At 44.3% G+C, this 23,841-nt stretch overlaps 1 protein-coding gene across 1 annotated transcript in view; it reads left to right on the top strand.

The window, feature by feature from the left end:
• npr2 (natriuretic peptide receptor 2) overlaps window positions 1–23,841 on the top strand; it is a 95,719-nt gene that overhangs the window by 6,993 nt on the left and 64,885 nt on the right. Inside the window, exons 2-6 of the mRNA XM_079525096.1 lie at window positions 5,879–6,060; window positions 10,987–11,100; window positions 11,355–11,490; window positions 13,447–13,541; window positions 19,712–19,847. Of these exons, the coding sequence (XP_079381222.1) occupies window positions 5,879–6,060; window positions 10,987–11,100; window positions 11,355–11,490; window positions 13,447–13,541; window positions 19,712–19,847 (663 nt within the window). The remainder of the gene's footprint in view (window positions 1–5,878; window positions 6,061–10,986; window positions 11,101–11,354; window positions 11,491–13,446; window positions 13,542–19,711; window positions 19,848–23,841) is intronic.

Here is a 23,841-nt window from a genome sequence, read left to right as displayed (position 1 = left end):
GTGTTGAGCATTGAGCTACTAATTTAGACTGAAGTAATTAAAGCGGGTCATGTTTGCATGTCGTGGAATTGTAAACAGCTGAAACCAATATTATATCAGTATCCTGACATTAACCTGAGGGCCACATTAAGTGAAGGTGGGGGCCGCATGTGCCCCCCGGGCCGCCAGTTGCCCACCCCTGGGCTAGAAGGTAGACCAATGAGAGAATATATAAGATGTCTATTCAGGTCACATGGTTCACTCAATCTTCCATTCAACTGAATTAAATTCAAAGGTGGGTTTATTGTCTTGAGAAAATATACTGAACTGATCAATCAAAACAAAATTGAGCAGTTGTCGACGAAGAACCATCTAAGTCCATAATCTATTCTGACCCTTGCCTGAAAAGGCCTATCTGCCCTGACCCCTTATCCATCATTTATACGATTATGGATAATTGGGTACAGGCTTTAGTTCCTTCCGACACTATTATTGGTCCGACAGTCATTAGACCGTCAACCAACCTCAAACCCTAACCTAACCATAACAGCTAGTCCGACCGTTGTTCCCACATGTCGGACTAATGCTCCGTCAGAATTATCATCGGATCCCGGGGAGATAACGGTAGAGTGTGTTGCTCTCCACTTACAAAACATTGAAATGCTGCTGCTATTTGTTTCAAAGGTTTATCCCAAGCTAACCTTTCCCATGTTCATGTATAACTATCTCTCACATGCAGTTCTTAATATAGTTTTCTCTAAGCTGCAATGTAATACAGCAACAGCTGTGTTTATACCCTATCTCCCCACCTAGAATGCAGGTACTAAATCCAATTAAACATAAAAACTCTTCTCTTATGGGTGTCCCTGCAGAAAATATTTTAAAATGGGCGTCCATGGCCTAATTCATCTCTTAGGCCAGGGGTTCTCAACCCGTGGGTCGCGAGCCCTCGGGGGGGGGTCGCCAAATTATTTTGGGGGGTCCCCAAATTATTTTCCAAAAAAAAAAAAAAAAAAAAAAGATTTTGTTTTTTAATTTTTTTTCCACTATTTTTCAAAAATAGCAGACCTACAAGCTCGTAGCGCGCCACTCGGTGGCGCGCTATGAGCTTGTAGATCTGCTATTTTTCAATAGCTAAATTATAACAATGCTTAAAACATCAAAAGGGGTTCCCGCCCAAAATGGTTTAAGGTTATTGTAGCAGTCAATTTATATTGGGGGTCGGGAGGGGGCGGGGCGGGGGTCCCGAGACATTGCCAAAGCATTTCCGGGGGTCCCCGGCCAAAAAACGTTGAGAACCCCTGTCTTAGGCCACAGTTCATTTGGGGGTCCTTGAAAGCAACTGCCCACACTATGAAATCATCATCATTATCAGGTCTCTTGCTCGGCGGCGGGGGGCGTCGCCATGCGTAGAGCCTATCAGTTTCACCAATCTTCTCCATTTGGGTCGGTCCAATGCTAGGGGCTCGGCTTCAGTCAGCGACAACAAGCCCAGTTGGTGTAAGTCCCTGGTGACGCCATCAATCCATTGTGTGCGGGGGGGCACCGCGGGGGCGTTTCCAGCCAGCGGATTTTGGATCAAAGTGAAGGATAGCGTGAGTTGGGTGTTCAGGGGGGAGTCTTTTGACATGGCCATACCAGCGCATCCGTCGCTGGGCTGCCAGTTGGGGACGCGGGGGCTGTTGGATGCGTTCCCGCAGCGTGACGTTGGAGACCCTATCTTGCCATTTTATCCCCTCTATAGAGCGTCGCAGTCCCGCCTCCTACCCTGGACCAGGAAATGAAACCCAATGCATTATTCTCATAGACATTTCTTAAAGTATTTATTTAAAGACGGTTACGCCGCGGACAAAGCCAACTCGAGTCGTGACAACTCATGACAACACAAACAATATTTTGGACCAAACAAATAATTAGAAAGAAGAAAAAAACGGCAGGTTACAACACTTTTTTTGTTGTTTTTCTTCTTTGTAATTATTTGTTTGGTCCAAAATATTGTTTGTGTTGTCATGAGTTGTCACGACTCGAGTTGGCTTTGTCCGCGGCGTAACCGTCTTTAAATAAATACTTTAAGAAATGTCTATGAGATAAATGCATTGGGATTCATTTCCTGGTCCAGGGTAGGAGGCGGGACTGCGACGCTCTATTGTGCGCAATGCTCTACTATCAAAGCCATCAATTCTGGCAGCCAGGGTCTTGTTGAGAGGCCAGGTTTCTGAGGTGTTGTATATCCTTAATTTGGTCTCTCTTGATATGGAGTGGTGTCTCCACAGTGGCTTCCAGGGTGTTTTCATGGCACTGGCTGCCAGGGCACGTCTCCGGTTTATTTCTGTTGTTATGTTGCCATTGTTTGTGATGATGGATCAAAGCAAGGTAGGTGAAGGAAGTCACAAACTCAACTTCCTCTCCACTGATCTGCAACGGGGGGGGCATCGCCGCCGATGAGCATTATGAAATTCCCTGTGTTAATTTAACTCCGTGAAAAGTATACAAATAGTGAACATTTGTACACTATTACACAAAAAAGCTGATCTTCAAGGTCACAAATGCATGGCAGCACAACACATTGTGATCTTGTAGATTAATTGTCTCTTTTCGGTGCGCAACACTTGTGCACAACTGAAGTACCGGTATAAGTTAGGCTTAAACTGACACTTGGGGATTTGCGGTGTGTGTACACAAGGGAAGTGCAGGTAGTGATGTGGCATAATGAACTAATCGTGTAACTGTAAACTGTGTGGTTGATTCACTTCAACTGTGTCTAAAGTCTTAGTGGCGTGAACTAAGTTTTCTATATTCCCAGAATCCCAACACACCGTGACTCAGAACAAAGGCATGCTGCAGACTGCAGAGATAAACCTGCAAGACCCCCATTTACAAATCATACCCCCCCCCCCCCCCCCCCCACACACACAAACAGATTATACCATGAAACCACAAGGGCTGGAGGATAATCCTCTTTGAAAGAGATCCCGTTTTGAAAACAAACATGACACAGTCACAGAGCCCACGTAGTATGCAGAAAACAACGTAATTTATCCACTTAATGTTTATACTTTGTTGACCATGTTCCCTCGGGGGTTGATACATACTCGCTCTGCCTCCTTTTTCCCCCGCTCTACACCAAATCCTTTTGCCGCCCGCAAATTGCCACTTAGCCAGTCTACATTCTCACACGTTTGCAACACATTGTGAGCTTGTAAATCACCTATCTTTGCTGAATGTTCGCCATAGCACAGAAGGGTTCATGTGTTAATTTGGTTTCCCTTGCTGTATCCTAGAAAACAGGATACAGGATCCTGCAGTGTTTGTTACCTGTTGGTGCGTGTTGGCACAGGAAATACAATGTAATTAACATTGTGTCTTAATAATCACGTAAGGGATGGGCTGTGAAAGGCAGCCAGACAAGAAAATAAATCATGAATTAACTAATGAATTCATTCATTCATTCATTCATTCATTCATACAATTTAGATATGGTGATGAGCAATTAGTTGCTAATGAATTGTCCATGTGATTTAAGCATGGGGCGAGCCCCACAGAACCCTGGCGAGGGGGAGAGGTTTACCCAGGCTAGATCCACCCCTCCATGCCCAGAAAAGCGTAGGTCTCTTTCAGGCCAGAGCACGCTGAAAGCTTATACACCTGCTATTTCTTTAAAAACTTTTTTTGTAAATGTTGTTTAACCCATTTAGACCTGAGGACGCATCTGTGTCATATTATAGCTTTTAACCCATTTTGGGGCGGGAACCCCTTTTGGTGTTTTAACTAAGCATTATGTTATACTTTAGCTATTGAAAAATAGCAGATCTACAAGCTCATAGCGCGCCACCGAGTGGCGCGCTATGAACTTGTAGGTCTGCTATTTTTGAAAAATCGTAAAAATGCGGCACAAATCTTTGAATATATATTCTTTCAGAGCAAAAGTTTTTTTTATTTCGACGTCAGGCCTGAATGGCTTAATGCAGCATTAGGGATCCCTGGCACAAAACCTTTTCAGATGGGTTTCCGTGGCCAAATACATATATCAATGAATTTGGGGATCCCTGATATGAAAAAGAACCACTGTACTAAGGGGTGGCAATGAATGAGGTGGTACAGCCTGGGAATCGGAAGGTTCCTGGTTGGATCTTGGCTCATCCCAGCATCGTTTCATAGTGTCCTTGAGCAAGACACTGGAACCTCTTTACCACTTGAACCATGTGAACATCCCTATTCTGGCCCAGAATAGGGATGCTGGGTATGTCATCATAATACACAAACATGTGGCGAAAATAGCAGATCTTAGAGGAGATTTGGCACCATTTCACTGAGGTTAAGGTTGGGAATAAATAATAATATTACTTTTAACCGTTTAGGCATAGTTTACTGAGGTTACGCTTAGAAATACCAGGCAGAGCAGTTACGCCGACTGTGTTTTGAGGCGAGCGTTCTAGTATTCATCCATATGATTGCTACAACATGAGAATAACTCCCCCCCCCCCCCCCCCCCCCCCCCCCCACCCCCACCCCCACACACACACACAACCCTGGCGTTATTATGCATTTATGTTTGGCGCTGGTTCAGGAGACAACAGGACGACTTGGCATCGGCTCGTATACCGAGCTATGTGGGAAGACATGAGGTTAGTCGGGGTCTAAGCTGTGGTCCCGTGCCATCTTTCTTTGGTCTAACACTTGCGGAAATGTCTGCTAACTGGGAAGGATTGCCGTGGAGCTGGCAGCCAGAAACACACTGTCTGGCATATGCTGTGAATGGAAATAAGTTAAGGCTCCGGCTGTAACAGCCATGAGAGATCTCCCAGTAGACCGCATGAATGCAGGATGGGAGGATTCTGTTAGACCAGTGTGTTCTCAACCCGTGGGTCGCGACCCCTTGGGGGGTCGCGAAATTATTTTAGGGGGTCCCCAAAAATATTTCAAAAAAATAAAAAAGTTTATTAAAATTTTTATTTTCACGATTTTTCAAAAATAGCAGACCTACAAGCTCGTAGCGCGCCACTCAGTGGCGCGCTATGAGCTTGTAGATCTGCTATTTTTCAATAGCTAAATTATAACAATGCTTAAAACACCAAAAGGGGTTCCCGCCCAAAATGGTTTAAGGTTATTGTAGCAGTCAATTTATATTGGGGGTCGGGAGGGGGCGGGGCGGGGGTCCCGAGACATTGCCAAAGCATTTCCGGGGGTCCCCGGCCAAAAAGGTTGAGAACCCCTGTGTTAGACCAGTGTGTTCTCAATCTTTTTTAATTTCAACTAAGGACCCCCACTCATATGCTTTTTACACAACGTAGATTTTTACATCTGTTTAGTTTGTGCAAAATATTCTCGAAATGCTATCCATACAAAAGTATTTTACACAATGGTTACAGAGTACATTTTCCTTCAAATGTAATCTGTCTTTGATTTCATCTTGTGTTATTAATATTTAATAGCAGCATAACATTTTTGTAATTTTTGAATTCATATTTGAAAACGTTCAGAAAACGTATAGTTCAGTCTTTAGAATCGGCCTCTGCAGGTCTTAATGGGTTAACCCATTGATGCCTGGTGCAACCTATACATTGTTCTACCCTTGATGCCGGCGCTCTCTCTGTGTCTCATCAGCTATTGTTATAATTTAGCTATTGAAAAATAGCAGATCTACAAGCTCATAGCGCGCCACCGAGTGGCGCGCTATGAACTTGTAGGTCTGCTATTTTTGAAAAAACATAACTATTTAAAAAAATAATGAATCAAAATTTGAAGGTTTTCAGAAACCTTAGGTCAGGCCCTAGAAGGCGTTCCCAGATTCAGCCTCAGGTATCAATGGGTTAAGACGGACAATTCTCCTCTATGTTCCACAATGCAGCTAATAATTCCTTCCATCCCCGCGTTGTGTCTCTACTCTCTCTACCACCAGTCGTGTACATCTGCGGGCCTCTGGACACGTTCCTGAGCATCATGAAGCTGTTCCAGAGCGAGGTGTCCGACCCGGAGAACTATGCCATCTTCTACCTGGACGTGTTCGCCGAGAGCCTGAAGGAGCGCAAACCGTGGCAAAACAGTGACCCCGAGTGGACCGACCCCATCAAGGTGTTCAAGGTACGGTGTGCTGCTGCACTAGTGTGCTGATTTTGTCGACTAAAACTATGACGGAATATGTTTGTCGACTACCTTTTTTCACTAGCAAAAACTAAACAAAATATAAATAAAATCTAAGCTATGATGACTAAAACTAAGACAAAATTTACTGTCAATTTCGTCAGCTTACCTTTTTTCACTAGCAAAAACTAAACAAAATATAATTCAAATCTAAGCTATGATGACTAAAACTAAGACAAAATGTACTGACAATTTCGTCAGCAAATAAAAACTAGACTAAAATGTTAGGTCTAGTGGAAAAGAGATCCAGTAGAACTAAAAAGATACGTTGTTTAATGTTTGGTTGCACTCGGGTATTGCTCTGAAAACAGCTGGGGTGGCAGTGGCTCAGGGCTGTCGGATGTGAACCGCAAGGTTCCAAGTTCGATCCCGGCTCCCCCAGAGTTAGTGTCAAAGTGTCCTTGAGCAAGACGCTGAACCCCCTAATTAATGTGCAGGTTGGTGCCTTGCATGGTTTCCTCCGCCATCGGTGAGTGAATTTGTGTGTGAATGGGTGAATGTTATGCACAACCTATAAACGCGTCGTGCTGCGATGCATTGTGAGTTTGTAGTTCGGCTATTTTCAGCATGCAACCATGTGAAAATCCAGGCATTATGACGCCATCAAGGCCTGTGTGTGTATGTGTGTCTGCACGTGTGTGTGTGTATGCAGACGTAAGGCTACATTGTTATGGTAGAAGCAGAGTGGAGATTCACCATAAAGCTAACCTACTTTAGCGGTTTCGGATGTTATCAGATGATTTAATGTTTTAATCTCCGTCATCAGCCCTTATCAAGACCATGACCAGCCAGAATGGACAATTCCTACATATTGACGTTGTTGTCAGCCATTGTTCGACGTTTGGTGCGTCGTCCGACCACTAACCTCATTACTAACCTTAGTAAACGTCACATGACGAATAGACGATCTCCAAGCTCACAACGCGTCACATTGCGCCGTGTTGTGTTGGTATGTGATTGAATAACTCGCTAAGATGGATATATACAGTATGATTTCCTCTAGGGCTATTTTGAGGACAGATTATTTTTGCCACAAGTCGAGCATCGACCACTCAGCCCGAGAGTGTTTCACGTTCTCTGACCCCAAATCAAACAAACAGACTAGACTGGTCTCAGGTTTCTGAAAATCCTCCAAGTCTGCTGTAGTTTTCTTCTCCACTAATGCGAACGTTATCCAAAAGCAAACAATGTTTTAAGTTCAAAGTATGCTTTGATTTTCTTTTAAAGAAAAAGAAAAAAACACAATGATGGAAATGGCAGTGAAAGTGCAAGAGGGTAACCACATCATCCCTAGTGACTGTCCCTATTCTGGGGGCGAAAACAGCCGATCTACAAGCTCTGTGATCGTGTAGATCGTAGGATGGGATCTAGTACAGACCCCTGGGGGACTCCGGTCAACTAAGTATGTAGGTTTAATCAGAAGAACCATGCATATCTCAAACTAGCACTCTGCAGAGTGCCTTCAGTTAATACTTTTCCCTACTGGGTGGGCAGGCGGTAATCTCTTAAGTTTCTTGCCTTTCAACCATGCAAAGAAGTCTAATTCTTGCACGATGTTAATGCGCAAGAGCCAGGATTCCTTTTTATGGGGTAAGCCACTAAGTCCTGCAAACCAGTGCGCTGAGAAATAAATGAGTGAGTGAGCTGCACAGATGTGAAGTTTAAGTGGTCCAAACAGCGCTCTGTTAACCTGCCCAGCACAGCATTTTGACGTGGAATGACTTTGTTAATGAGATAATTAATTGATTATCCCTATCGTTGTCTAAATGGATGGACTAATGCTTTTTAGCACCATGAGGCAACCTAGGGGGGCTTGACGCAAGTCCAGGGGTGCCTCAGAATGCATCACAATCTGTGACGTGTTGTGAGCTTGTAGATATTGTAGAGCTATTTTTGGTGAATGTTCCCCACCAGAATAGGAATGCTGGGGTTTAAGTGGTTAATCAACAGCAAGTATAAACATAATTTTCATCCTGTCCTATAATGGAAACAAATATTCTCTCCAGTTGTCCTCGTGACACATACTGTATAATCCATCCATCCATCTTCAACCGCTTATCCGTAGTCGGGTCGCGGGGGCAACAGCTCCACCAGAGTGCTCCAGACTTCCCTCTCCAGAGCAACATTAGTGACTTCCTCCTGGGTGATTCCGAGACGTTCCAAGGCCAGTGAGTCGATGTGTTTCCTCCAACTGCGCCTTGGTCTGCCCCGGGGTCTCCAGTGGGACGTGCATCGAGGACCTCCCTAGGGAGACGCCCGAGAGGCATCCTAACCAGATGCCCGAACCACCTAAGCTGGCTCCTTTCCAGGCGAAGGAGCAGCGGTTCTACTCTGAGTCTCTCTCGTGTGACTGAATTTCTCACCCTATCTCTAAGGGAGATGCCAGCCACCCGTCGAAGAAAACTAATTTCGGCCGTTTGTATTCCCTACCTTATTCTTTCGGTCATGACCTACACTTCATGACCATAGGTGAGAGTATAAGATACTGTATAAGATTTACATATTTACCTACCGTTAATATGACATAAGGTGCTATATAAAGTCATGTAATTCAGGTGGTGCCGTGGAGGAAAACGTTATTTACAGGGGTGAACCGAGACAAAAAAGTTTGAGAACCTGCACTGCTCTAAGGATGGTGATGTTGGTCTGTCTGTCCACACCTACCTCAAAATATTTTGAAAGGTTCTAGGGTTCGGTTGAAATTGGGAATTTGCTGTGACCCTATAGTGATTTTAGTGACCCCATGGCCTTTCCCCTGGTGCCACCATTAGGCTGAAATTTCCACTCACAATTCTGGCACTAAAGATAAACATACGTTTTTCTAGTGAGGCTCTGCAGTCTGCAAGGGGATAGCCGTCTATGAGAGGGTCTGTGTGTGTGCGTGTGCATACGTGCGTGTGTCTGGAGTTAATCTCACAAACCTTGTGTGCCCACCACCACCGCCGCCAGTAGGCCACAGAAGTACCTCCACATATTTGACACTTTTTGAAGTATTTCACTTGAATTCAGATATTTCTTTTGAAGCCGACCAAGCTTTCCACGCCAACAACATAACATACAGCGATAAAAGAGCTAACGAGGGTTTGTCTGTGAGTGAACTCCTTGTAACCTCGGTTAAGAGGAGAGACTACATCTTGGCTCTTCTCTTGGCTATTGTGCAGCATCTTAATTTGTCTGCAAGCCGCGACATGCTTTATTACAGCAATAAGCTTCCTTCAGAATCAGAGCCATGATTGGTTGTGGAAGTTTGTGGTTGGTTTTCTGAAGTGTTCTATTCCTACAAACTTTGTTTTGTAGGAATAGATAAAACAATTGGTTTCACCTATGAAAAGCAGCTGTGTGCTGCACAGTTGTATGTAATTGTAATTAAGTGTATGTATTTCATTAAAAAACTAAAAAACAAGAGTGGGACAATTTCTTAACCACTTAAGACCCTTAAAGGGCAGTATTATGCGTGTCTTAAGTACCAGGTCTTATGACTTAACTTAAGACCTGGAGGCGTGATCAAGGCCATTTGGCCACTCAGAATAGCCAAATGGCATTGACCACGCCTCCAGGTCTTAAGTTAAGTCATAAGACCTGGTACTTTAGACACGCATAATACTGTTCTTTATTATAAGACAAATGAAGCACAGCGTTAGTTTATACAGGGACATGTTAGTCTGTATGCCTAAGCTGTAATCAGCTGTCGGTCAGCTAATTGTATCAATCAGCGATCAGCCTAGCTTCCTATTCTCATTCACATCTCAGCTGATCATTAATACATTCATACTCATATTCCCGCTCACACATAGCTTTGAGTGCCACCTGGTGGACAAAAGTGGTAGCGCTTGGGTGCCATGTGATCAGAGGCAATTTTCCTATAACGCGCGTCCGCTTTGTCGCCATCTTAAATGCTAGTAGCAATAGCGCCAATGCTAGCGAGCTAAGGCGACATAGATCCTTTCTCCAGAAACGGCAGTATTCCAATCGCGATGCACCGCAAAATGAGAAATGAGCTCCAAACCCTGCTGATCTGATCAAAACCACGGATGGAGCCGTAGTTTCCGAAAAAACAGCGTGGAAAGACAGAGGCTAGTACAGAAGCTAATGGCTATGCAGAAACAGAAACAGTGCTGGCGGGGGCCTAGCAACGGGCATAGCAACCGGACAGCAAGGCTTTCTTATATCGATATTACCGGTAAATGCCTTAGAACGAGTATACTCGTCCTGAGCACCAAGCGTGTTTAAAATACAATGATATCCGCTCGGCAGGCATGTGGTCAACCGATCTGAAATAGCTTATAGGCATATGCACTAACAAAACAGATTCTTCACTTTTTCCAAATTGAAGCTGTATACATGTTAGCCACAGACTAAAATGGCTATGTGGCTATGGCTCCAGGTATGGACTAGTGCAGTGGTTTACACAGACCACCATTTGATGAGATTCAGCCTGGCAGACCCAAAACTTTGAATATTTTGTTGTCATTTACATAGTAGCCTATAGATGTTGTTATATCCATAGGTGAGATAACAGGCACACATTGATCGAAATAACAATTCTTCTATACATTCTCTAATTGTGTAGACTTCTTGTAAATTAAGTAATGCAGATGTTTAACAATAATGTACGGTAACTCTTGGCATAAAACGAAATCAAATGGACGCGTAAGGGTCCATTTGGTTTCATTTGACACTCAAGAGTTAAAGATCCATAAGGGTCTATTTGGTTACCATCTCCATCATTTAGCTGGGGACCCCTGGAATCCCCTAAAGGACCACTGGTGGTCTCCGGACCATTGGTTGAAAACCACTGGACTAATGTATGACATTTAAATTCAATGTTCATGTTGTGTCTCTTCTCTCTCTCTCTCTCTCTCCCAGTCCGTGTTCGTCATAACATACCGACCACCCGATAATCCAGAGTACAAAGACTTCCAAAGGGAACTCCATGCCAGGCGGCAGAAGGACTTTGGTGTGACTTTGGAGCCCTCATTGGTAAGTACTGTAGTTGGACCTTTGATCTTATACTACTGTTCTACATTGCTACACAACTGCAGCATGTGAAGAGTTCTTTCTCCTGACTCTGATGCGGACATCGTCTGGTATTTACCTGGTATCCCAGTTTCTTTGAGGCACTACACTGTTCTCTCTGCATTATTTTTGTGTGATTATTTACCTTGTGTTTTGTAAGTTGCTCTGGGTAAGAAAGCCTGAATTTGAATGTTCTAATTGTATGTCTGCCATTTCAGATGGATTACATCGCTGGCAGCTTCTATGATGGATTTGTGATGTACGCCAAAGCGCTGGAGGAGACATTAGCCGACGGTGGCACCCAGAATGATGGCATCAATATCACAACTAGGATGCAGAACCAGAGATTCTGGGGTAAGCCCTGGTTGGAACCTTAATCCTTGTACTTCATTGACTGGGGGTCCCCCAGGGGTCCATATTTGATCACTCCCCCCCTCCCCCCTCTACATCAAATCTCGGCGGCGGAAATTGTCGATCATCAAGCTGTGCGTGAGCTTGTCGATCTGTTATTTTTGCAGATTGTTTGGCTATTATGACATGCCTAGAATAGGGCAACTAGGGTTCATTTGGTTAAGCCTGAAGTATACTTCGTCATACGAGTGTTTCATGCACCGGAAAAGGCGATGTACAAGAATCACAGCATCTAGTAGATCTGCTACTTTCATTCTGTCCCCAATGTAATGCGTAAGACTGAGACATTGTGTGACTCATAGAATGGCCACAACTCCTCCGCACATCACGGTGCTGTGTTAACCCATTCAGGCCTGACGTCGAAATTTAAAAAAAATGTTTTCTAAATCATGACAATTTTCTGAAAGATTTGAGGCACATTTTAACGATTAAAAAAAAAATAGCAGACCTACAAGTTCATAGCGCGCCACTCGGTGGCGCGCTATGAGCTTGTAGATCTGCTATTTTTCAATAGCTAAATTATAACAATGTTTAAAACACCAAAAGGGGTTCCCGCCCCAAAATGGGTTAATGGTTAATGTGGTTAAACGCTAACGTGACATGGATGCGTTCCAGGTCTCAATGGATTAAAGGCATATTTCATTTAAAAAAAAGAAATGTTGTGATTTTATCGTCTACTCTGGCTTTTGGGAGCACCCCCGACAGTTTTTGAGTTGCTCGATTCAGTACGATCACGGCCCCCTTACATATTAGAAGGCCAGTATGAGTCACCAGAACCAAGGACGTTTGATTTCGATGGATCTAACGTGGTTAAAATGGAGTTTGAAGTTACAATGGGTTTGTACAGAATAAAGTGTCTTGATAAAAAATTATATAAAATATCTAAATACTGAATCGAGCAACTTAAAAACTGTCTGGGGTGTTCACGTAAGCCTGAGTAGACGATAAAAATACTTTTTTGAAAAGTGAAATGCCTTTAAGGCATTCTCATTTAAGGAGAATGGAAGAGCCTGGGCTCTTTGTCAGGTCAAACATTTTGACCAACAACAACAACAAACGTCTGATTAGGTTCTATTCTTCTTCATGTAAACCTTCTTAGAAAATGCTATGTGTTCTGCCCCACCTCCCATTGGGCAGCCTGTGACCTGTGTTGACACTTGTGTGTTTATTGGGGGGCTATTTGGGTAGATGGCTGCATTCTGGTGCTCTTCTGGTTGTCTTTACGGTTCCGCCAGAGCTATTGAGGGAGAAATTTACGCCAGGCAGTCACATTATAGACTTCTTTTGTAAACAAAGAATATTATCGTATTATATTCGGTATTCAATCATTTATTTCCAAAACCAACTTATGGTTGATTTGGTATTTGTATAGGTGTGCTCAGACTTCAAAACAAGAACAATGTGGGAGTAATTCAGTTGCCATGGGGCGATCGACCAGTAGTTCCAAACGCTACAGTTGTAAACACTGAATGGGTGTTGATGAAGCACACGCCATACCTGTACGCGTCAAATAGTGTCGTAACTCTCTCTAGCTCTCTCAATGGGTCTGGGTATCACTACATCCTCCACACACTAGTTTTTATCCTAACCAACTAGTGTGTGTGGATGTAGTGATACCCAGACTATTTCATAAACGAATGAAATAGTTTTAATTTAATTTAAGTATTGAGAATTTTGGGGGGGAATCTAAATATTTTTAAAATAGTAATAATTAAAAGGTACATGTGGGAGACAAAAAAATATATTATATTATATAAATATTTTACTGTACTAGCGACCCCAAAAAAAATGCATTCGTGAGTCGCGACCCACATATGGGCCCCGAGTCCCAACCCACTGTTTGGGTACCAGTGCTTTACACCATGCCCATAATAACACAAATGTTGTGTGTGTATTTAGGAGTTACAGGCCTGGTTACGACGGACAGCAAGAATGCCCGGGACATAGACATCAACGTCTGGGCGATGACCGACCACAAGACAGGAGAGTATGGGGTAAGTGGTCCACGGTGATTCGGGCAGCACATTTTTATGTAGTTTTAGTCGTAGTCCTTTGAATAAAATTCCATTTAGTTGTAGTCATATTTTAGTAATCTGAAATCTTTTAGTTTTAGTTTTTGTCTTCAAGAATGTATTTTGGTGGAGCTGTGATGGTGTCGTAATGGCTGATCTACAGGCACACAGCGCGGTGTGAGCTTCTAGATCTGCTATTTTCAGTAGTTTGGGTCCCGGGGGGCAAACGTCTAATTTCTCTTGTAGGTCTTGAGCTAAAACGATTGGCAGCCACTTAGGCCCTAACGTGTGAATAGTCTCACATATAGCCAGACAATCGGAGGGAAATGTTAATTCACGTCGGGGATAAAACAGCTGAAAAAGGCCCAGCTAACAAACCGGCAACAATGTGAGGGACCACCCGAAACTCTTTGCATTGGTTCTGAGAGGCTGTTATTTGGTTTTTATACAGTATGTCTCAATTATTTCAACCTGGTTTTAGCCTTTACATCAGTGGATCTCAAACGTATTCGCGCCTACCCATCAGACCACTAAGTGGTCGAAAGCCATTTCAGACCATGTTTATTTGAATTATGTGTCTGGGTTAGCTCAGTCGGTAGAGCACTCGCCTTACGATCGCAAGGTCATGGGTTGGATCCTGGGCACTGCCAACTCAGCGTATGATGAAGTGGTCTGTATACTGGGAGCTGATGGTAGGTGTTGCACTCCACCTGAGCAATCCATCTCTCAGTGGTCTGGTATACTGGGAGCTGATGGTAGGTGTTGCACTCCACCTGAGCAATCCATCTCTCAGTGGTCTGGTATACTGGGAGCTGATGGTAGGTGTTGCACTCCACCTGAGCAATCCATCTCTCAGTGGTCTGGTCAGTATACTGGGAGCTGATGGTAGGTGTTGCACTCCACCTGAGCAATCCATCTCTCAGTGGTCTGGTCAGTATACTGGGAGCTGATGGTAGGTGTGGCACTCCACCTGAGCAATCCATCTCTCAGTGGTCAGAGAGTCGTGCAGTATACTGGGAGCTGATGGTAGGTGTTGCACTCCACCTGAGCAATCCATCTCTCAGTGGTCTGGTCAGTATACTGGGAGCTGATGGTAGGTGTTGCACTCCACCTGAGCAATCCATCTCTCAGTGGTCTGGCGCATTGTGAAACAGGGATAGACTCTCACTTATTTTAAGTATCATTCAATCGATTGTGTCCCGGCTTGGATCAATGGAACTGACATAGTATACCTTATGTTCCAATCACAACTCATTTTTTCATCAAATCAAATCATCAAATGCAGTTATGTATATTAATGCTATGTTAACGATGCCAACTTAGTGTTTCTTTTTGTTATCAATTTTTAATCATCACAGACGAGTGTGATTAGTGTTAGTGCCACTTGCAAATATCCTCACGGCCCCACCACCAAGGGGCCCTGGCCCACAGGTCAAATATCCTCACGGCCCCACCACCAAGGGGCCCTGGCCCACAGGTCAAATATCCTCATGACCCCACCACCAACGGGCCCTGGCCCACAGGTCAAATATCCTCACGGCCCCACCACCAAGGGGCCCTGGCCCACAGGTCAAATATCCTCACGGCCCAAACCACCAACGGGCCCTGGCCCACAGGTCAAATATCCTCACGGCTCCACCACCAAGGGGCCCTGGCCCACAGGTCAAATATCCTCACGGCCCCCCCCAACAACGGGCCCTGGCCCACAGGTCAAATATCCTCACGGCCCAAACCACCACCGGGCCCTGGCCCACAGGTCAAATATCCTCACGGCCCCCCCCAACAACGGGCCCTGGCCCACAGGTCAAATATCCTCACGGCCCAAACCACCAACGGGCCCTGGCCCACAGGTCAAATATCCTCACGGCCCCACCACCAAGGGGCCCTGGCCCACAGGTCAAATATCCTCACGGCCCCCACCACCACCAAGGGGCCCTGGCCCACAGGTCAAATATCCTCACGGCCCCACCACCAAGGGGCCCTGGCCCACAGGTCAAATATCCTCACGGCCCCCCCCAACAACGGGCCCTGGCCCACAGGTCAAATATCCTCACGGCCCCACCACCACCAACGGGCCCTGGCCCACAGGTCAAATATCCTCACGGCCCCCACCACCACCAAAGGGCCCTGGCCCACAGGTCAAATATCCTCACGGCCCCCACCACCAACGGGCCCTGGCCCACAGGTCAAATATCCTCACGGCCCCCACCACCACCAAAGGGCCCTGGGCCCACAGGTCAAATATCCTCACGGCCCCCACCACCACCAAGGGGCCCTGGCCCACAGGTCAAATATCCTCACGGCCCCACCACCAAGGGGCCCTGGCCCACAGGTCAAATATCCTCACGGCCCCCCCCAACAACGGGCCCTGGCCCACAGGTCAAATATCCTCACGGCCCCACCACCACCGGGCCCTGGCCCACAGGTCAAATATCCTCACGACCCCACCACCAAGGGGCCCTGGCCCACAGGTCAAATATCCTCACGGCCCCACCACCAAGGGGCCCTGGCCCACAGGTCAAATATCCTCACGGCCCCACCACCACCAACGGGCCCTGGCCCACAGGTCAAATATCCTCACCGCCCCACCACCAACGGGCCCTGGCCCACAGGTCAAATATCCTCACGGCCCCACCACCACCGGGCCCTGGCCCACAGGTCAAATATCCTCACGACCCCACCACCAAGGGGCCCTGGCCCACAGGTCAAATATCCTCACGGCCCAAACCACCACCGGGCCCTGGCCCACAGGTCAAATATCCTCACGACCCCACCACCAAGGGGCCCTGGCCCACAGGTCAAATATCCTCACGGCCCAAACCACCAACGGGCCCTGGCCCACAGGTCAAATATCCTCACGGCACCCACCACCAAGGGGCCCTGGCCCACAGGTCAAATATCCTCACGGCCCAAACCACCACCGGGCCCTGGCCCACAGGTCAAATATCCTCACGACCCCACCACCAAGGGGCCCTGGCCCACAGGTCAAATATCCTCACGGCCCAAACCACCAACGGGCCCTGGCCCACAGGTCAAATATCCTCACGGCACCCACCACCAACGGGCCCTGGCCCACAGGTCAAATATCCTCACGGCCCAAACCACCAACGGGCCCTGGCCCACAGGTCAAATATCCTCACGGCACCCACCACCAACGGGCCCTGGCCCACAGGTCAAGAATCGCCGCCTGGTGGGTTCCTGGTGGGCGGAAACCTCCAATCAGTCTGTCTGCGCCGTGGTGGTTGATTTGCATATGATCCGCGCACGTCCTTGTCAACAAAGCCGTCGATGGAGACGTCCTCAATCCACGTATTGGTAAAGAATTAGTCCTGCGGCCGTTGCTTATTACTCAACGAAGGAATATTGGCAGTCGGAGTGAGAGTTCAAACCACACTGCATACGACACTGAACGGATCTTTAAGGAGTCACAGATTGTCATGCAACGGAGGATTTATTGGCCCGGTGGTCGAAATGAGCGGAGTTGCATTTTGTTGGTGATAGGCCGCATTATTAAGCTAATAAGGCATTTGAAATGTGTCTGCTCTTTGTTGTCTCGCATAGCCAGATAGCTTTGCATTTCGTTGGTGATGATAGACCGCGTTATTAAGAGAATAATGAGGTGGTCCCACACACACACGATTTATTATTTCTTCTTTCTTTTTTTTTAATGGGGGGGGGGGGGGGGGGGGGGCAGATGACAGAAAAGGGAAATTTGAAGGACTTTTTATATTGAATACATAAAAAAAATAAAAACTAAAAACAATACTGCATCAACAGTAATCAAACTCTACACTATAAAAACTGCTCAAACATTTGCCATATTGTCAAATAATATAAGGATATAATCCTGATACCATAACTCGTTGAGTAAACTGTGTGATGGGAAAATATTATTGATGACCAAGAAGAACGATATGTCTCTCCCTGCAGTAGACTAATTCATTCCATATGCCTCCACTGTTTGTAATTACGGTAACAAGCATTTCCTCGAGATTCCTCACAGCATAGCGTTGTTGCCAGGCAGAAACCTTTTTTTTTCACTCAGTGTCAATGTAATCCTGGGCGCTGCACTCCTCAACCTGGGGAGAGCAACGGACTGATCTCATGCTTCCTTCTATGCATGAGGAGTCCAAGCCGCTTCTTTTCACCTGACAAGGCGGAGTTTCCCCGGTTGGACGTAACACGTTATTCCAACCAGTTCCTTTCCCCTCCATCAGGCGCCCCGGGTGGCCAGGGGGAGGCAGTACAGAGACCAGGATTACTGCATGTTTTTTGGGAGGGTCCTAGGGGACACAGGCAGAAACCTCCTATCTCCATATTTTATATTTGTTCCTTTAATGAATGCCCTACTTCACAATAGTGTCAAGCACTAAAGTAACGATCTACAAGCTCACGTGATAGCCACGGCAAATTAAACGCGTTATGCGCTTGTAGATTGACAATCGGAACAATCTTTTGAAAGACGTGGAAATTGAAAAGTGTTTAAGTGTGTCTGTGGGTTTCATAAATATTCACCAAAAGAAAAATATTATAAGAAGACCTTGAGGCTAAATAATTGGATCCATTGGAACACGGTTTGTTTTGTCCATTTCCTGAAAACTAATGCTTTTGGACATACAAGGTTTAGTCGTGAAAATGTGTGCAAATCTTTTAATATTTTTTATAGCTCCTTTGCTTCTGGGGGGTCCCTGGATCAAACTATTTTCAGATGGGGGGAGGGGGGGATCGGCAGCCAAATACAAATTTGGGGGTCGTCCTTGACATTTTGAGAACCACTGACGAAACATCCCTTTTTCAGAAAAACTGTTAGGATTTAGAAGACATTTTTGTAGAATCGGCCTTGGGTCTTAATGGGTTGAGTGACGAATGTACATCATGCGGGCCGGGGTGCGGGAAAAAAATAGTTATTATTATTTAAGGGATATTCCGAGGTCCTGACTCTTGTAATGATAAGATGCATAAAAACCTCATATTTCCCTTGCAGTCGGACGAACATATTTGTGTGTATCTTGCGCTCTGCACTCTCCTGTGAACTGGCCCAGTGTTGTTCCTCTAGTCTAAGCACTGATTGGAACACTAGGTCGGGGACCCATTTGTGGGTTGCGGACACATTTTTATTATCCTTTATCATTTGTTACCTACATTTTGTTTTTAATTATTATTATTCAAAAAAACACGCCCCTGGTTCACTGATTTCTTTCAGTAATTTCATGGAAAAAAAAGAAAAATCTAAGAAATTGGGTGCTTGTAGATCGGCTGTTTTCACTAGTTTAGGTCCCGGGCAAACGTCTGATTTCTCTTTTGGGTCACAAACTAAAAAGTTTGGGAACCACTGCTCTAAGGGCCCAAGAAGAAGAAGAAGAAGTGGGTTAGCTAGCTTGACTTGAGTTAGAATTTCATAGCAGTCCTCCTCTGGGACTGTCACTTCCTGGTCTCATTTCTCCCCGGCTTTTAATTGGCTGATTCATGTAGCCGATATTGACAAGAGTGTCCGGTGACCTGGTTGAAAATGGAAATGTCTTCTCAACCCACTTAAAACCCCTTATGGGTTGCGCGGGGTCCCTGAGGGCTGCATGCTAGTTTTATTCTTTTTGCAACGCTTGTCGCAATCTGCTATTTTCCTGCAAAAGCTTTCCCCACAATACGGATGCTGGGGTTTAAGTGGTGAAGCTAATTGCGGGCTTCAAATCAAAGACACAAGGCCATATTCACTTAGTATCCTGTTCTTCTCATATGATCAGCAACAGATGGGTATTCCTTTATCAAAATAAGAAACCCACCATTTGAAAGTGATCTACTACTGATCTACTACTAAATGTTCAATGTATCGTTTGAAGTTTTGACAATTTCACCTTTTCCCAAAGCAGTCTACGTATTTTCCTTCTATAAAGGTAACGCTATTTAAATAAGGTGGACAGTTTGCATTGAGTTGTAGAACTTGTAGTACACACACACACACACACACACACACACCCCCCAATACATGAGGCTAGTCTATACAGCTAGTCCATATAAATATTCAGGCAGGTGAATTCATTACTAAAAATATCTAGGCTATTACCCCAATGTTCTCTGAGCCTGGATGGGTATCGATAACAGCTTCTCATGAGAACCGTGTGTGTGTGTGTGTGTGTGTGTGTGTGTGCGTGCAGCTCATCGCCTACTACAACGGAACCATCAAGGAGATCATGTGGTCCCAGACAGAGAAGATCCAGTGGAGCAGTGGGCATCCACCTCTGGACAACCCGCCATGTGTCTTCTCCAGCGACGACCCCTCCTGCAACGACGGTACACGTTCTGTTTCTTCTCCAGAGACAACCTCTCATGCAACGACGCGGGAGGGCTGTCACAACGATTTAACCCATTCAGGCCTGACGTCGAAATTTTAAAAAAAAATCATGACAATTTTCGGAAAGATTTGAGGCACATTTTAACGATTTTTCAAAAATAGCAGACCTACAAGTTCATAGCGCGCCACTCGGTGGCGCGCTATGAGCTTGTAGATCTGCTATTTTTCAATAGCTAAATTATAACATAATGTTTAAAACACCAAAAGGGGTTCCCGCCCAAAATGGGTTGATGGTTAATGTGGTTAAACGCTAACGTGACATGGATGCGTTCCAGGTCTCAATGGATTAATACACATTCATTGGGTGTTTTTGAATTGAGCATTGGAACGTTATGAATATAAATTACATTTGCGTTTGCCGTTTAGGCTTCTTAATAAAACAGTGCACAGGTCAGATATGACAAATAACTGAAATATACCAAGAAATTACTGGCACTTTTATAGATTTTATACTTCAAAAACGTGACACGTTGTAAGCTTGTAGATCAGCTATTTCTGCTTTTTTTATGTATGAACATCTTTCAACATGAAACACGATTATGACGAATGACTATTATGACAAAATAATTGTGATTATCTCAAATAATTGCGATTAGACGATTGTGTAATAATTGTGACGAGTTACAACCCTAAACAATGGTACATGTTCTGTTTCCGTGTCTCTCGTACATGCCGTAACATTTTAACACGGGGGTAGTCGTCTGGGAACAATTACGACATTGAGAGCCAGAGAACTTCCCAATACATAACCACCACAGACTTCATGTGTTCGCCAGTGAACGAGGTGTGTGTGTGTGTGTGTGTGTGTGTGTGTGTGTGTGTGTGTGTGTGTGTGTGTGTGTGTGTGTGTCTGCGTGTGTGCGTGTGTGTGCGTGTGTGTGTGCGTGTGCGTGTGCGTGTGCGCATGCGTGTGTGTGCGCGCACGGTGGGGGACTAGTTTACAAGTCACCTTGTTTAGACAACGCACTGCAACAAGCCCGTTAGGGAGTGTACAAATGGAACCAAATGGGTTCAGTGAGCTTAATTCATACCAAACTGGGGGTCCTTGAAATAAAAATACGTTTGAGAAACGTATCTTGCTGTAGCTGCACAGTTGCAGCTGAATTCAGCCTGCTGTCAGATGTTTCACACCGGCTTAAAGTGAAACGAGGTTCAACAGAGGAGCGAACCGCTCACTGCGACTGATGTTTCCTCCATTATTTACAGTCTTGTAAATCAATTTAAACACGATAAGCAATAATGAATGTTATAATGTAACGACGATGGAGTTTTTTTTCCCCTCCGTCCACTAAAAATGCAATAAAAACTGTCACGTTCACAGTAAAAGAGAATTACAAGGACGGAAAGAAACAGACGATCAAATTAGCATGCGAAGGAATAAGCCAAATTCAGAATACCATCGCAATTACATGCTTTGGAATGGGAGATAACGAGTAGGAGGACAATAAATCTCACTCTTTCTCCACAATCTGACTCCATCTGCAAATCATCTTGTGAGTTATGAGCAGTGGTGTAAAGTAGCCAAGTGCATTTACTCAAGTACTGTACTTAACTTTACCGAAGTATTTCCCACTTTCAGTACTTTTACTTCTACTCCAACTCCACTACACTATATTTATTTGAAAACTTTAGTTACTAGTTACTTTGTAGATTTGCATTATTATTACAAAACATACATCAACCACTTCATACATTAATGATTATACACTTCAGCCCTATATACATTTTGATCATTTGAAAATAGCCGATCTACAAGCTCGATGCTTTGTGAGCATGTAGATCTGCTACAGTATTTTCAACAGATTTTTATACGTTTGAAAACTTGTGAAATGGGACATTCTGCATAATGCGTACTTTCTACTTTTGGTACTCTACTGTAAGTACATTTTGATACCAATACTTTTGTACTTTTACTCAAGTACATTTTGTCAGATTACTTTTACATAAGTAAGAAATGTAAGTACTTTTTCCACCACTAGTTATGAGTTGTGCGCGTGCTTCACAGTGAGGCTGGCCAGGAAGACAAGAATGAAATCACAATCTGAAAGATTTGAATCGCCAAGCCCAGCAAATGTACAAGTACAGGAATTGTGGAAAGTATTTATACACATAATTCATAACCCATTTAGTTGCAACCTATACGTTGTTATACCTTTGAATCCGGGAGCTACCGCTGTGTTATTAGTTGTTCCTATACATGTAGCAAAATAATTATTTTTGAATAAGAATTTGAAGGTTTTCAGAAACCTTAGGGTAGGTTTTAGAAGGCGCATTGGCCTCAGCAGATCTAAATGGGATAAGGTAAGGTTAAAGGTATTAAAGTATGGGTAGTAACAGGTCTACGTGAATGGGATTCATAGTCGTGATTTCTTTTCATATTTTCTGTAAAACGTCTCTCTCTCGGACTGGGAAGTGTTATCTTTTATCACAAGCAGCTGTTACCCTTGAGCAGGCAATTCAAAGTGCTTAATAATACACAAAACATTCAGACAATTGAGACAGCACACAAGAAACACATTATAAAAGGGCATGTCTGAAAATCAGAATATTGTTCATATAAAACTGAATGAAATTAAAATGCACAAGAAATGATAAAAAAAAAAGTAAAAGGCAATGGCAAAAACAAAAAGGTTCTTAAAAAAGAACTGAGAGTTGTGTAGCAGACCTGCAGTTCTCGGGGAGTTTGTTCCAGATGTGTGGTGTGTGTGTGTGTGTCCATAAAAATGAAACGCTACCTCCCTGTTTAGTTCAGACTCTGGCTTCAAGAAAGCAGACCTGTCCCTGATGACCCGAGAGAGGTCTGGACGGTTCAGAACGTAAGCGCAAGATCAGACATGGATTTTGGCGCTAAACCATTCAATGCTTTAGAGTCGTTTTTTTCGTTTTCTTTTTAAAGTCAATTCTTTGACAGACAGCGAGGGAGCGTGGAATGATACGATCCGCTTACTCTGTGTTATTAACCCCATGTGGTTGAGCGGAGTACCCCAGGGCTCTGTACCGGTATCTTTTCTGTCTTCTGTTAGTGTGGGGAAAGCTTTCACTGAAAATAGCCGATCGACAGTGGTGGAAAGTAACATTTACGTGAGTACTGTACTACAGTATGTACCATTTTGAGGTACAGTATTTTGAGAGTATTTCCAATACTTCTACTCCACTACATCTCGGTTCCAAATATTGTACTTTTACTATATGTTTATTTGAAAACTTTAGTTACTAGTTACTTTGTTGATTGAAAATTATTACAAAATATACATTAACCACTTCAGCCCTATATACATTTCGGCCAATTGAAAATAGCCGATCTACTATAGCTCGTCAGAGAAAGCAACGAAGGACAGACAAATATTCTTGTATTCTCTGGGCTTAGATTTGTGGTTCGTAGTTTGTACGGTATAATCAATAGTTAACTCATGTATATTGTAAATGTGATGGTAATGAAAATGCTTACCAAAGTGCGTGGGGGCGAATGGTATTTGATTCGTATGCAAGTGGACACGATTCAGGAAATCGCACTACTGATACTGGCAACTGAGACTGAAGGATTTCACTGACGACATCTGTTAGGCATGCGCAGCGGCACTGCGCAGTAACTAAGTACATTTACTTGAGTACTTAAGTATTTTTATTTTATCTGTATCTGTACTTTACTTGAGTATTCATATTTTTGGATACATGACTTTCACTCCACCACATTTCAAAGATAAATATTGTACTTTTGACTCTAGATTTCTAGGAAGACTTATGTCAAATATAGCTCAAATAGTCGATATACAATTTACAATTCAGGCATTTAGCAGACGCTCTTAATCGAGAGCGATGCGTTGCTCACGATGCGTTGTGAGCTTGTAGATCTGCTGTTCTGACTATAGATGGTATATTTTCACGTGACATCATCATCATACCCAGAAGTTATGCGGGAACACCTACTGAGTG

Source organism: Electrona antarctica (genome assembly GCF_951216825.1).
Source record: "Electrona antarctica genome assembly, chromosome: 16".
Taxonomy (NCBI): Eukaryota; Metazoa; Chordata; class Actinopteri; order Myctophiformes; family Myctophidae; genus Electrona; species Electrona antarctica.
The sequence above is the reverse complement of the archived record's forward strand: the minus strand, read 5'-3'. Positions and strand labels throughout refer to the sequence as shown.